This window comes from Phascolarctos cinereus, unplaced genomic scaffold (assembly GCF_003287225.1).
Source record: "Phascolarctos cinereus isolate Bilbo 61053 unplaced genomic scaffold, phaCin_HiC Scaffold_5;HRSCAF=322, whole genome shotgun sequence".
Taxonomy (NCBI): domain Eukaryota; kingdom Metazoa; phylum Chordata; class Mammalia; order Diprotodontia; family Phascolarctidae; genus Phascolarctos; species Phascolarctos cinereus.
The window spans coordinates 175,679,870-175,695,536 of NW_027555958.1; the positions used below are offsets into that span (position 1 = coordinate 175,679,870).

Consider the following 15,667-nt stretch of genomic DNA (forward strand, 5'->3'; position numbering starts at 1 on the left):
AGAAATTCAAGATAGAGAAAACTAGCCTCTTGGTGGTCCAGTTTTCATAAATAGGATGTTTTTGTTTCTTTGAGTTCTTTGTGAGCACTTTGTGAGGTCATTAGTTCTTTTAAAAATTTTTTGCCTTTTTTTTTTTCCTGTCAGGTTCTTCAGAGCAGGTATCCCAGCCTTTCAGGTGCAACTGATCATCTTTTAGATATATATATAAAACTTACTGGAGATAAACATCAGTCCAGGAGCAACAACTGCCATGGAAATGAGGAAGTATCTATGGATGTCTCAGAAGCCAGAGGAGATGACAAAAGTCCAAGCCTTGAAGGAAGAGAATTATCTCTACGGTATTGAATATGGTTTAAATTGGCCAATTCTGTAACCATCTATCTAGCTGTCTGTATCTATATTGCTGTTTTAATGCCTTCTCGGCCAGAACCTTATCATTTAGTGGGATCAGTTTATGAAATTTGGCCAATTTTTTCTTTTTGTGTTATGGGTAGCTATATCCCTTTTGCAGATCTATAATTCCTCATTAGGGGCAGCAGCTAGATGGCAAAATGGATATAGTGCTGGGCCTGGAGACAGGAAGGTTCATCTTGCTGAGTTCAAACCCAGCCGCATATACTTACTAGCTGTGTGACCCTGGGTAAGTCATTTAATCCTGTTTATCTTAGTTTCCTCATCTATAAAATGAGCAAGAGAAGGAAATTGACAAACTACTTTGGTAACTTTGCCAAGAATATCCTAGATGGAGTCACGAAGAGTAGAACAAGCAACTAAACAACAAAACAATTCCTTACAGGGAATGCATGATAAAGATAATTTTATCATCCAAGACTTTTTTAGTCTGTTGTTAGAGATCATAGAAATAACTACTGTTTATTATTTTCTAATCTTTGAGTAGTAGAACAGGATATGAAATTTCTATTTGTGTACTTTTTTGTTGCTATAATTAGTCCTGGACTTGTCCTGACAGAAGTTGGGCCATCAGAACCTGAAGAGACTGTCTGGGCTAGGAATTCTCAAACTGGGGCCCAGGGACAAATAAGGAATCTGTAGATTTCAGGAGGTCCCTCAATTTGGGTGGAAAAAAATTACACTGTTTCCTTTAATTATTTAAAAACTTTGTAAGAAATGGTCCATACACTTCATTAGACTGAGATGCAAAAATGATTATATACTGCTGATCTAGTCCAACCCCTTATTTCATGGGTCAACACAGAATCTTCTGCATTCCAAATGACTTGTCCGTGGTTATTCTGGGCCAGTATAAGTTTAGGTCCTCTCCAAATTCAGGGCTCTTTGCAAAACTCCCATGTTGCTTCTCTTAGGTCATTGTGCATGACTTACCCTTTGAGGGTTGTGGGGTTTGCAGCTTATTGGACTGCAAAGGAATAATGACACTTCTTGGTTTTGTAACCTGTGGAGAGGCTAGGGAACAAAGCTTCCCCAAGTTAAAATTGGGAGGCAAATGAACTTTGTCACTTTTGTTTCCATTTATGCGACTGCCTCTCTCTAAAGCTACCAGTTGCCCAGTTCCTGGCTCTCCAAATTCTGTTAAAAACATATCTGAGCCTATGTGTGTCAGGTATTCTCTATTCAAATGGTCTGCTGTGGCTTCATCCTCCTAAAAACACCGAACCCAAATTCCCATCCCTTTAATACTAAGTATTAGGAGAACAAGGTTATTAAATTTATGCATGATGAGTTTTTAATGGATGACGTTCCCTTGCTAACCTGATGAAGGATTTTAGGCAGCATGGGGAAGCTATTTTGCAGTTATTAGTATTATTTCATAGATCCGACATTTAAATTGCATAGCACTGCTTATCCGTGTGAGAGGAAAGGATTGTTAATGACTCCCTCCTTCTCCCTCCCTTTAGCTGGGGATTAGGTTTTGGGAACATAGATGGAACAGTTCCAGATTATCTGGCATAATCATCAACTAATAGATGACCCTGCTTTTAGATGCTGGAAATTTATCTTAAGTTTTGGTAGCACCGTATCTCATTTCATTGTCCACTGAAGGGAAAGCTGAACAGGGCCTGACTCCCTGGCTGGGCTCCTAAATTTTCTTTTTCTTCTTTCTCTTCCAAGGTATTTCCATCAGCTTCCTGGTTCCTGCTAAATTATAAGCTTAGAGGCCTTGAGAGGGTTTCAGGACAGCTTCCTGTTCTTTCTGCTTGCTGGGCTTTTTTTTTTAATCACACATTGAGCATGTTAGATGCTTTTCAAAGTTTCTGTTTTAATGGCTTATGTGGGCCGAGTTGAATAAATAGGCAAACAGAAAGCCGCTCCACCCCCTCTGTTTTATCCTCATCATCATTGCTTACTTTCTCTGTTTCTCCTCCTAGGGATTTACTGAATTGGTGTAATAGGATTTCCTACAGCTTTGACAGTTCTTCTTCATCTACATCACTCAATATTTTTCAGGAGGTAAGCTGTAATCCTCTGAAGTCCTGTTTCCTTTGTGCTACATAATTTCCATCTGTCTCTTTTCTTTCATGCATCTGTCTAAAGCTTTATCCCCCCTTGCCTCTTCTTCTCATCTGCTGTCAAGCTTGTTCTTTTGTGCACATGGTGTCTCTTTTACTTTTTTTTCTCCTCTCTTTTACTTTTATAGGTAGTCAAGGAACTTAATTTCCACACAAACTAATATTACCTTAGAGAGTTTGGGGGGTTGAAATGTAACGTTTTACAAAGGGACCACTCCTGTTAAAAATGTATTAGAAGTGTAATAACTGTCAAATAAAACAGCAAAATAAATGTGCCCATCCTACTTTGAAACAAGCCTATAAAGAGACATTAAAACAAATGAAATAAAGTTAATGAAAAGAAAGCTAAAAAATTAATAATGTACTTTATGATAATTATGACAGGTGACATTTACATATCATTTTTAAGATTTACAAAGCATTTTGTATGGATTATCTCACTTGTGCCTCATAGCAGCTTTGTGAGGTAGCTGCTGTCCATCAGTCAGCACGGATTTATTAAGCACTTACCATCTAGGCATTTGCTAAGTGCTGAGAATACCCAAAAAAAAGTCAAAACAGTCAGTGCCCCTTTAGGAGCTTAACATTCTAATAGGGAGATAGAATGTGTATAAGTGGGCTTATACAAGATATAGACAAGATAGATTGAAGATAAGTTTAGTGGAGAAGACACTATTACAGGTATTGATTTATTATTTTTTTATGTTGCAATAATTGGTTTATTATTTTTTTATGTTGCAATAATAATTCATTACAGGCATTTACCATAATTTGTTTAGTCACTCATGTGTACTCATTTTGTTTCTTGTTCTTTTCTACAACAAAAAGAACCACCGTAAAAATTGTCTAGGTGTATTGGTTCTTTCTTTATTTTGTCTTTTTGGAGTAGATGCCTAGCAGTGGTATGAATGGGTCACAGGGTATGTAGAGGCTAGTGTCTTTTGGGGTACAGTTCCAAGCTGCTTTCCAGCATAGCTAGGCCAGTTCACAGCTTGAACAGTTCATTAATATGTCTGTTTTTATTCTTTCCACTAATTGGTGTTTTCCTTTTTGTCATCTTTGCCAATCTAATGCATGGAAGATGAAGCTACATAGTGATTCAGTAGTGTTATGGAGCATTTTTTTGTGTGGTTGTTGATAGATGAGATTGTCTTCTTCATATCTTGTCACAGTTTCTCTCTTGGAAATGGTTCTTGTATATTTCGTATATATCTTGCAATTTGTTGTTCAGTCATTTTTCAGTCATATCTAACTCTTCATGGCTGTCTTTGGTTTGTTATTTCCTTCTCCAGCTCATTTTACAGATGAGACTGAGGCAGACAGGATTAAGTGACTTGCCCAGGTCATACAGCCAGTAAGTCTCAGGCCAGATTTGAACTCAAGAAGATGAGTGCACTGTCTACTGTGCCACCTGGCTGCCCCTTGCAAGTCAGACCCTTATCAGAAAAATTTGTTGCGAAGATATTTTTCCAGTTGCAGTATTTTTGTTATGTAATCAAATCCATTTTTATCTCTTCTTATCTTCTCTATCCCTTATTTGGTCAAGAACTTCCATATCTATAATTGTGAAAGATATCTTATCATGCTCCTAATTTATTTGTAATATGATCTTTTATGTCTATATTACTTAACGTCTTTGGAGCTTATTATTGAATATGGTGTGAAATGTTGATTTCATCCTTATTGCTTCCCAGTTTTCCAGCAATTTTTGTTTTTGTGTTTTTGTTTTTTCTTTTTTGCTGAGGCAGTTGGGGTTAAGTGACTTGCCCAGGGTCACACAGCTAGTAAGTGTAAAATGTCTGAGGCTGGATTTGAACTCAGGTTTTCCTGACTCCAAAGCCAGAGTACTATCCACTGTACCACCTAGCTGCCCCAGTTTTTGTCACATACTGAGTCCTTAACCCAATAATCTTTGTTCTTGGGTTTATTGAAAACCATAAACCCTACTTGAAATACGATATTATTGAATTATATTGGGCTACTCTTGAATACCATAAACCCAAATGCTACTTGTTTGCTTCTGGATCTATCAACTGTAGTGTTTATGAAAATTTGCTTACCTTTTCACTATATTGCACTGGTTTCTTTGAGCTGAGTTGAAAGAGATTTAAGAATTTTATAGTATTTAGGCTTTTTCTTGTCATAATTCATAGAAAGATGAGTTTTGTTAGAATCCTTTGGGATACACCTGTAGTCAGGGGAAATCTCATTGCCGCTAGGCCTTTTTGTCTTGTTAATTTTGTAATTCATTCCTTCTTTGCCTATTTTAAGCTTTTCCATTTCCCTTCAACCCTCAAGGTACTTGTCTTCATTGTTGGCAGATAGTTTTATTTATCTTTTTTGGTTCAGACCTGTCATTTCATCTTTGTAGGGAACTCCCAGGTGAGGAAATTCATTCTACCATTGCAGATAAACAGTTTTTACTTAATTTGTAGTCTTAAAGTGTTGCCTTAGGCACTGAGCAATTAATTGCCATGGGTCATATATCCAATGTGTAACAGAGGTGGGATCTTGACTTTTACTCTATTAAAAAGTAACTGATATTAATCCATCAAGGTGATATGATTGCAGTTCTTGTTTTTCTCCCAGCTTATCCCCTTGGATATTTCTTCAGACATATCATTAAATCTGGACTACAAAAAAAACTCAATTGAGCTACCCGTAGAAGGAACTCCTTCTTTGTCCTTTCTCTCTTCTGATTTGTTTGTAGAACCCTTTTCTATTGTCCTAGTGAAAAGAGTTGTCTCTCTTTTAAAAAAATAAACAATTTTTTCAATTAAAAAAATTTTATTTTCTCTACTCACTTTTCTACCACCTCATCCCCCATTGGAGGGGTTACTGGCTGTGTGTGGTGAGAAAAAAACCAAAACAAATTCCTGCTTTGGACATGTCCAGAAAATGTGTCTCAGTCTGTACCCCCCATCGCCTCTCATGTCTCTTTTTGCTTTGAGGTTTTTTCAGTACAGTTTATATTCTGGAGAGCCAGCATGGTATGGTGTGTATAGAGAGTTGATCTCAGAACCAGCAAGAACCTGGGTTCAGGTCCAGACTCTGATATCTACTGGCTCTGTGACCTTGGGCCTATCACCTTGTCTCAGTGTCAGTAAGTCTTAGTGTTTCAGCCATTTCTCCAGTACTATAACTTGCAGAGAAAGTGTCGACCTCCATTAGTAGAAGGAATTCCCTATATCAATATGGTCACAGTTTTTACCTCTATCCTATCACCCCACCTCCCAATTTTCTCATTTCTGTGACCTGATAACCCCTCTGTCCTTCCACCTAATCATTAACTTCAGTTACCTACTCTTTTTTAACAACTTGGCAACCAGTTCCTTTTCAGTTGCTCCCAAGTGTGTATAGATCTTCCTTATCTTGCAAAAATCCTTGGTTTGGCCTTATTGCTTTCTTAAACTCTGTCACCCTATTTTCTAATTCTTTCAGTTATGAAATAAATATAGATAGGGTAAGGGACTGCTAAATGCTGTCATGGCAATATAAAAAATAAACTTTTTTTTCTGCCATTATTGGAACTTAAGAGTTTGCCCTGTTGTCTCCACCACCCAAGATACAACATATAGTTAAAACAACTATCATTTTTGTTTTTGCTTCTCCAAATGGGCTTTTCTTTCATATTTGTTAATAATCACATAATTCTTTTACTCAGTGCAAGTCTGATCATGTCACCCCACCTAGTCAGTGACTCCTCCAATGGGCTTCCTATTTCCTAAAATGCTCTGTTTGGCATTCAAAGTCCTTTATTAACATAAGCCCCCTCCTCCCTTTCCAGTCTTTGTACACCTTGCTCTCTGGCATGTACTCTTTTGTGCAGTGACACTGGCCTCCTGATTGTACCACGATGAACAAGACACTCCATTTCAAGCCTCTGGGCATTATCTCTGGTTGTCCCCTAGGCCTGGAATGCTCTCCTTCCTCCACTGCAACCGCTGACCTTCCTGGCTTCCCAATTAAAGTCCTATCTCCTACTGAAAGCTTTCCCCAATCTCTCTTGATTCCATGCCTTCCCTCTCTTAATTATTTCCTACTTATCCTATATATAGCTTGCTTTGTATTATTTGTTTGTATGCTGTCTCCCTTATTAGATTGTAAGCTCCTTGAGGGCAGAGACAGTCTTTTGCCTCTTTTTGTATCTTCAGCGCTTACCACAGTGCTTGGCACATAGTAGGCACTTAATAAATGTTTATTGAATGAATGTACTTAAACTTGAAATTTTGTGGTCATCCATGTGCTTCTTTCCTCAAGTAGTAATAGCTCTTGCATTAATTCCTCACTTTATCATTGCCACAATCATCAAGTGCATCCTAGGCTCTAGCCACTTCATGCTTTGACTAATGAAATAAACTGCAGCATCCTACTAATTGATACTCTCTTCTAGTGTAATCTACATACTGTTACTAGGTTAGGATTTAAAAGACATTGGTTTTTATATGATACTATAAAATTTTTTTTTAATTAATTAACTTATTTTTAGTTTTCAACATTCACTTCCATAAGCTTTTGAGTTTTAATTTTCTCCCCCTCCCTCCCCTCACTCCTAAGACAGCGTGCAATCTGATATGGGCTCTACATATGTATTCCTATTAAACATTTTCACATTAGTCATGTTGTAAAGAAGAATTAGAACCAATAGGAGGAACTACAAGAAAGAAGAAACAAAACAGAAAGAAAGAAAAAAGCAAATAGTATGCTTCTATCTGCATTCAGACTCTATAGTTCTTTCTCTGAATGTGGATAGCATTTTCCATCATGAGAGTTTGGGAGATGTCTTAGATCCTTGCATTGCTGAGAAGAGCTTAGTCTATCAAAGTTAGTCATTGCACAATGTGGCTGTTGCTGTGTACAATGTTCTCCTGGTTCTGCCCACTTCACTCGGCATCAGTCCATACAAGTCTTTCCAGGTTTTTCTGAAGTCTGCCTGCTCATCATTTCTTATAGCACAGTAGTATTCCATTACATTCATATACCACAACTTGTTCAGCCATTCCCCAATTGATGGTTTCCCCCTCAATTTCCAATTCTTTGCCCTATGGTACTTTTTCCTTTTTCTTTCTCTTTTCTTTTTTTTTGTGAGGCAGTTGGGGTTAAGTGACTTGCCCAGAGTCACACAACTAGTGAGTGAGTGTTACGTGTTTGAGGTCAAATTTGAACTCAGATCCTCCTGGCTCCAAGGCTGGTGCTCTATCCAGTGCACCACCTAGCTGCCTCTACTTTAAAAAAAAAAGTCACTATATTTGGGGAGGGAGGGAAGTATGCTTCCCCTTTGTCATGAAGATAGTGTTCCAATTCCTTACTCTGACAGTCAAGACCTTTGGCTAGTCTCAAACTGTTTTCTAACCTTATGTTCTATTACTCCTTTCATGTGAAATTTCTGCATCAGTCAGACCATTCTATTCAGCATTTCATTAATATGCCATTTGTATTTCATCCTTTGTGCCTTTCCTTGTGCCAGGTCAGCTCTGTAGAGCACATTTTTCATGCTCTCTTCCCTCCTGATCCAGACTTACTCACTATTTAAATCCTATTTCATTCTTCTACTTCTTTTGTTAAGTTTTCCTTTATGACCCTTGTCCAGAACACTCTTTCTTAGTTGAACCTATGGCCTTTATTGTCTTTACCACTTGTTTGGAAATTAGTCACGTACCATTTGGGGATATCTTTGGGATTGTTGTCTTATATCTTATCTCACTAATAAATTATATCTTTTTGAGGATAGAGAACAGATGTCTTCTGAGACATTTGTTTCCCTTGCGTCATGCCTCATGTTGGATGCTCAGTGCATTTTGATTGCATGAAATAATGAAAGGAATCAGTTACTCCTCTTAGATAAGATTGCCTCTGTTATAATCACATCCTTGAACAGTGATAATGGAGGACTAATTATTATTTTCACATTCAATGAAGAGTTAAAGATTTGGCTTTATCTTTGACAGGCTCTGGATTGCTTCACAGCAATGCTGTCTAAGCAAACAAGCAGACTGAAGATCGCAGAAGTTATTGGGAGCAAGTTAAATATCTCCAAGAAGAAGGTGAGCCTTGAAGTTTCCACTGTGATCCGTATTTAAATCAGTTCTGGTATGCAGCTGTTATCTAGCTTGCCAAGGGTCTCTCTTTCATCATCACTGCCACCTAAACCTTTCTGAATTGTTGGTGGATTTTCCTGTGTCTGTATTGGACAGTTTGATCATTATATATCCCTCTGTTTATTTTCTTTCTTTTTTTTGTTCTTTTGGCTACGCAGTGGGGTTAAGTGACTTGCCCAGGGTCACACAGCTAGTAAGGGTTATGTGTCTGAGACCGGATTTGAACTCAGGTCCTCCTGAATCCAGGTCTGGTGCTCTATCCACTGTGCCACCTAGCTGCCCCTGTTTATTTTCTTCGAATGTGCTTTGTTACTTACCAAGTATATGCCTTAGTGTCCTCTCTTGGTTTTGTATTTTTAATCTGTGTTTTAGTCAACTCTTTTACCATAAGTATAGTTTATGTTAGGTTTAATAATCCTGTAGAGCAGGGAAGGAGATAATTCTTATATCTTCAGTGTTATGCATATGTAATTGGGTGCTTAGAAGAGTGATGGATAATGATTATAAGAGCATCCAAAGAAAAGAGATGAACCAACTCCACCCCCTGAGCACCTAGAGGTTGGAATCCTAACTGCTCTGGTGTGATGTCATGAGGATCATTTAGCCAAGAGTTGTGGTCCTGGTTCAAGAAAGTTCCTTGTCCCCTTTTGATACTGTTTTCTATTGAGGCCTTGTGGCAGAGATAAGTATGAAGCAGTTTTGTAGGTTTTTTTGGACAGAGACATATGAAAAATATTTTACAAAGATCGTCTTGAAATCTCCAGTTAGGAAAATAGTCTAGTTTAGAACATTGGTCTCTAAACCCTTTTCATCCTGCATCCTATTAGTATAAAATTTTTGAGTCTACCCTTCCTTTTCATTTGTACATATTTGATTGCTTTTAAATTATATATATACATATATATATATATACACACACACACACACATATATATATATATGTATATATACACACACACATATATATATATGTATGTATGTATACACTATGGTCCTAATGATTTTGCAAATTATAAAACAAACACAAATGAAACTTTAAAAAGGATGAGATAAAGATCAAATTATATTTGATCCCAGAATCAGTGGGAGTGGGAGGGGGGGCCACTAGATTTCACTGAGTAGTCGATTGATGTGGACAGACACCTATGCTTTAGGAAAATCCTTTTTTTTTGGTATTTTTTATTTTTGTTTTTAAAGATTCATTAATTTCTTTATTTTTAGTTTTCAGCATTCACATCCACAAGATTTTGAGTTCCACGTTTTCTCCCCATCTCATCCCTCCACTCACTGCTAAATGGCATGTGTTCTGAATACTCCTTCCTCTAATCTGCCCTCCGTTCTATCTTTGCCCCCCCTTCTCATCCCTTTCCTCTTCTATTTTCCTGCAGGGCAGAATAGGTTTCTATATCCGATTGCCTGTATATCTTATTTCCCAGTTGCCTGTGAAAACAGGTTTTTAATATTTATTTTTAAAACTTTGGGCTCCAAATCTTCTGCCTTCTTCCCTCCCCACCCACCCTCATTAAGAAGGCAAGCAGCTAGATACAGGTTATACTTGTGTATTCATTCAAAACACTTCCATAGTAGTCATGCTGTGGAAAACTATTTCCCTTCATCCTATCCTGCCCCCCATTTATTCTGTTCTCTCTTTTGACCCTGTCCCTCCTCAGAAGTGTTTGCTTCTTATTGCTTCCTCCCCCAGTCTGCTATCATTCCCCTGCTCTCTTATCCCCTTCCCCCCAATTTTCTCCCAGTCCGGCATGATAAATCTTTCTAATTAACCATCCAGGTTGTCTGAGGCTGGAAATTTGTTTCACTCTGTCTTTTTGTGGGTTCTGCTGCTTTAGAATTTGTTTAGAGCCATTTTTTACAGGTATTTAGAAGGATTTGGGGAAGAGCTTTAAGCAAGTCACTGCTTTTACTCCTCTGTCTTGGCTCTGCCCCAGGAAAATCACTTTGGCAGCTATGTGAAGGATGAATTGTCAAGGCACTTGAAAATGTCGTTCTCAACTTAGGTGGTGCCCATGTGAGTGGGGACAGGAGACACATACAATAGACTTTATGAGGAAAGAAATTAAAAGGTTTGGCTTATTGATTGTACATACAGAGTGAGCATGAGTGAGAAGTCAAGGATGATACTAAAATTGTAAACCTCAGTGGCTAGGAGGGGTGATATCCTTTATTGTAATAGCAAAGTTCGGAAGGAAAAGTATGTTGTGGGAGGGGAACTGTGGGTAGGATAGGGGAAAGATGATGAGTTTCATTTGGATATTCTGTATTTGAGTTGCCTATAGGACATCCAATTTGAAAAGTTCAATAGGCATTTGGTGATGTGGGAATGGAGCTTAGGAGAGATCCGGGCTGGTTTTGTAGATTCCAGAATTAATCTGCATAGACATGGTAATTGAACCTATGGGAACAGATAAAATCACCCAAGTGAGAGAGAATAAAAAGAAGACAGAAGAAGGCCTAGGACACAGCTTTGAGAGACAGGCACAATTGCTGGGCAAGGCATGGATAAAGATCTATCACAGGAGACTGTGTAGGAGTGGTCATAAAGTAGGAAGAGAATTAAGAGAGAGCACACTCACAAAAACCCAGAGAGAAAGGAGCTGGAAAAGGCAGTTACAGGGTTAGATGCTGCAGAGAATTCAAGAAGGATTAGCCCTGAGAAAAAGTCATTAGATTTTTCAAAGCAGAGGGTCTCCACTCACCACAATGGGCCATGTGTCTGTTTTGGTCTTAGATGTAGGGAGAACACTATTTTAGAGAGTCAGTCTCATGGTAATAGCCTAGATAATCAGAGTATAGTGGCCTTGGAAATGTAGAGGAAATTTTATCTGAAGCATGATCCACTTTCCCCCACAGGCTGAGTACTTCTGTCAGCTTTACAAGCCAGAGATTGTGGTAAATGAATTAGAAGTGGAGGTGGGCCGAGCACGGCTACTGCGGATACAGAGTCCGGCTGTCCAGGTCCAGAGGTAAAGTCACCTCCTCTACGTAAAACTGTTGGCTTTTGAATGGAAATTCTAACCATCCATCATCTTGGTTTTGTACAAGACCCCGTACTTACATCTTCACTAATTATAAGAGCTGACCTCTCTAAGTCTCTGGTTTATCATGTGTTTTACGTGTTCTCATTTTATTTCCCCAGCTATTGTGTAAGATAGTTGGTGCTATTGGCAGTCAGTAAGTATTATTTAAGGACCTAATATGCAAGATGCATAGGGGAACAAAGACTAAAATGAAAAGTGAAAAACAGCATGTCTGTGTTATGAGTAAATACAGATATGTACAGAGTAAACATAAGGTAGTTTTTTGGGAAGGGGGAGCAGGTGAAAGGATCAGAAAAGAGCTTGTGGAGGGTAGCAGTTGAGCCTCGTTTTGGAGTTTGCTTTTGAGGGATTCTAAGACACAGGTGACATGCAACTTATTCCAGTCTTGAGGGATGGATGGCCTGTTAGCATTATAAGCCCCGTTTTGCTGGGATCCATATCTTTTGTTTCCTAGTCCAGTGTTTTTTCCACACCAACATGGTTGCCTGCCTCTTCTTATAATAGAGCAGCAGGGAGGGGGTGGTGGGAGTATCATAGGGGGCTTGCAACCAGAAGATCTTTTTTCCAGGCCCAGCCCTGCTCTTTGTCACCATAGACAAAGTACCTTACCTTCCTGGGCGTTCTTCATCTATAAAATTTGGATGAAAATAACTTGCACCATCCTCCCCTCATCCTCATTGTAGGGAGGGTGATTGTGTAGTTCACATGATGATAGGTAACAGAGAAGTAAAGTGGTAATACAGTATATTAAAAGGGAAAAGCAAAAGAATTGCTGATCTGCATCAGTGGAACAAACATCAAGAAGTTCCCCACACTAATGAAATCAAAGGTCTGGACCAAAAAATGTTAGTAACAGATAAGTCCCCTTGGTCAAGTCATTGTGGTAGTTCATAGTTACTTACTGTTCTGGAGGGTTTTGTTTTTTTAAGAGTTTGCCCATAGTTTATGGGTTTAGGTGGACCAAATACAGGAAAGCAGTCGGTTGGGGAAGGTTCATTACCAGTTATTGATAAAATTCTCTTGCCTTGTTAGCATAGTTTGAAAATACCTTTTATGTCAAGTGAAAAATTGGGGTAGTTTTCTCTTCATTTGTTCTTCACAGGTTGCCCAGTCTAGACAAAACCTTGGTCCTCTGGGCTGGCCTCAGTTTTTCAGCATTGCTATCTACCTTTTCTCATCAGGGAGAAGCTCACTTTTGCTGCCACTCGTCCAGCTTCTATACTGATGGAACAGCTTGCAGTGTGTGTCAGCAAAGGGGAGCCAGTCTTGCTGGTAGGTGAGACAGGCACTGGCAAGACCTCTGCTGTCCAGTACTTGGCTCACATTACAGGTAATAAGCAAGCTTGAAGAGGTTTCGGTGCTCATGAAATCTATTTTTCACTGATAACCACTTTTTTGTGTGTGTTCTTTGAAGGGCACCGTTTGAGGGTTGTCAACATGAACCAACAGAGTGACACAACAGATCTGCTTGGCGGGTTAGTGGTTTTTCTAGACACTTTTGAAATTGTTACTCTGTGTTCTGTTGCTTTGTTTGAAATGGAATGCAAATTTAGCATTTTAAATGTTACATTACCTGTTCATTAAGAAGTGCTAAGCAAAAATTGAAAGGAATATCCTCAAACCCAGACCATCCCATCCTGAAACAGCATTAAATACTTATGTATGAGGTGTATTTGTTTGGGACAGGGGCTTGATTTGTATATTAAGATGTAATCATAGCCTCTATTCAAAGATTACACTGTGTGAAATGGAAACCAAACAGCCTTTTACTTCATATAAATTGGAACATAAGTAGACAAATAATCCTTACAGGGAGAAAGGAATAGAGGGATAGGGACATTGGGGAACAGTGAGGTGTACAAGAGGTAGGCTTATTGCTGCCCTAGGATTTGCTTTGGTTTTGGTATTTGTTTTTACTGTCCTATGAAAATACCACATTCCTACCTTTAATTAGTTTATTTAGTTAATTTGGGGGGGGTGAGGGGTGGAGCAGTCTGATTCATGAATAGAAGTTTTTTTCTATTGAGAAAACACTTGACTTGATAAGCTGTGTAGGCTTTTAAAATTAAATATATTGTGATTTATTCCATTAACATTGGACAGTTATTTAGAGAAAAACTTTTAAAGGAGCGAATAACTTACTTAAATTGATTACCATTTTTGCTGGTTTTTTTTTTAACATTCTTTTGGGGGATGGGAGGGACTTTTAATTTCTTTTATCTTTCTCTCTTACTATTGACATTACTTTGGGAGAGCACTGTACCTGTGTTTAAATTAGGTTAAGCATGTTTTGTATCCTTTTTATATTTAGGCTGTTTCTTTTATGCTTTCTTTGTAGGATTTCCTCTTTCATTCTGTCTTTTTCATTTCCATTCACTTGTATTAAGTTCGTTTAAGTTGGTCTCCTCACCTAAAATTTTTGTTTTTTTAAATTTCTGTAATGTTGGATGAGCCAGCAGCAGAGGGGCCTGCTCTGGGTATTTGTGGAATTTTCTAAGTTTTTTTTTTTTTGACTAGGCAGTGGGGTTAAGTGACTTGCCCAAGGTCATACAGCTAGTTAAGTGTTATGTGTCTGAGGTCGGATATGAACTCAGGTCCTCCTGAATTCAGGGCCAGTGCTGTATCCACTGCGCCACCTAGCTGCTGCCCCTAATTTTCTAAGTTTTTGTGAAATGTATCCCGGGTTGCTCCTAAGATGCATGTCCCTCAAGTAAACTTTTTAGTTATTTCGTGTTCTTCATATAAATATCATTGATCTCTTAGCTTTTCATACAACATAGAAAGCATAAACCCTAATATGAAGTTGCCACATAATACATGGCCTTTGGAAGTGGATTCTGTGAATGGGGAAGACCTAAGTTCTTCAGTGCTTTCTTCAACTTGATTTTGTTTCATTCGTACATTCAATAAGTTAATGTAGTCAGTGTTTGTGTTTAATAAACTTATGGTATTTCATTATATGGCTGTGGTATTTTTTGTATTTCCCCTGTTATTATACATTTATTATTTATTATTTATCTTTTAGTTTGAAATATTCAGTCTCTGTTGTAGTCTCTATCTGCTTCAGGTAAAGAGCAGTGATGTCTTAAGTCATTTTATATTACTTCATCAAGTAGCAATCACTCCCACTTAATTTTTTTATTAGGTTTTCAAATATAGGTTGATCTATATGAAGGGGAGTGCAATTATACTTTGAAATTTATAAATGTAACTAATGAATTTTTTCCACAAGTCTGTTTTTTTATATGAAGTGTTATTAGGTAATACCCTTAATTTCTAAATTGTTCTCTTCTCTGAACTCAGTTTTCTAGAATCTTTGCATTTTCTTTCAGTTATAAGCCAGTAGACCATAAACTTATATGGCTGCCCTTACGAGAGGGTTTTGAGGAGCTCTTCGCCCAGACATTTTCCAGGAAGCAGAATCTTACATTTTTGGGGCATATTCAGACCTGCTATAGACAGAAACGCTGGCAAGACCTGCTCAAACTAATGCAACATGTGCATAAGTCAGCCCTCAACAAGGAAACAAAAACCAATGATGCAGGTAAAAGAGCCAGCTGAGGCCACTAAGTGAGCAGCTATAGGGGAGGGGAGAAAATATAACAAAAGGGATGTGGTGTAAAGAAAGATGCAGTTTTCAGGGAGCATTATCAGAGCATGCAATCAGGTGCAGAATTACTACTGTACTACAATTCTTAGCATAATTCTATAGCAAATTTTTTTCTTCTAGAAGAGTGCTGCAGGACCTCCTATGATGGCTATGAGAGTGACAGAATTAAATGAAAGACATAGTATTTTTGGATAGAGGATTGTTATTTAAAACAAATTTGTTAATGCTGGCCCAACTCATAAATCTGCCAAATAACTGTTCACAGCTTTCAGAAACTAAAGCAAGCTAGCAAGCATATGATTTATATAAAACTTTGCAAGTAATTTTTTTGAAGGTGTCAAGTGCTGTTCCTTTCTGATTCTTGGAATGGGGATTTTTCAGCCTATCTGGAGCCCAGCTATAGGCTGACTTTGG

At 38.1% G+C, this 15,667-nt stretch overlaps 1 protein-coding gene across 2 annotated transcripts in view; it reads left to right on the forward strand.

Moving 5' to 3' along the window:
- Nucleotides 1-15,667, forward strand: part of MDN1 (midasin AAA ATPase 1) — a 168,675-nt gene that overhangs the window by 33,257 nt on the left and 119,751 nt on the right. For both annotated transcript variants that reach the window (XM_020963051.2, XM_078155240.1), the window contains exons 10-16: nucleotides 145-338; nucleotides 2,349-2,430; nucleotides 8,438-8,533; nucleotides 11,456-11,568; nucleotides 12,825-12,973; nucleotides 13,058-13,118; nucleotides 14,976-15,187. In XM_020963051.2, coding sequence (XP_020818710.1) covers nucleotides 145-338; nucleotides 2,349-2,430; nucleotides 8,438-8,533; nucleotides 11,456-11,568; nucleotides 12,825-12,973; nucleotides 13,058-13,118; nucleotides 14,976-15,187 — 907 coding nt within the window. The remainder of the gene's footprint in view (nucleotides 1-144; nucleotides 339-2,348; nucleotides 2,431-8,437; nucleotides 8,534-11,455; nucleotides 11,569-12,824; nucleotides 12,974-13,057; nucleotides 13,119-14,975; nucleotides 15,188-15,667) is intronic.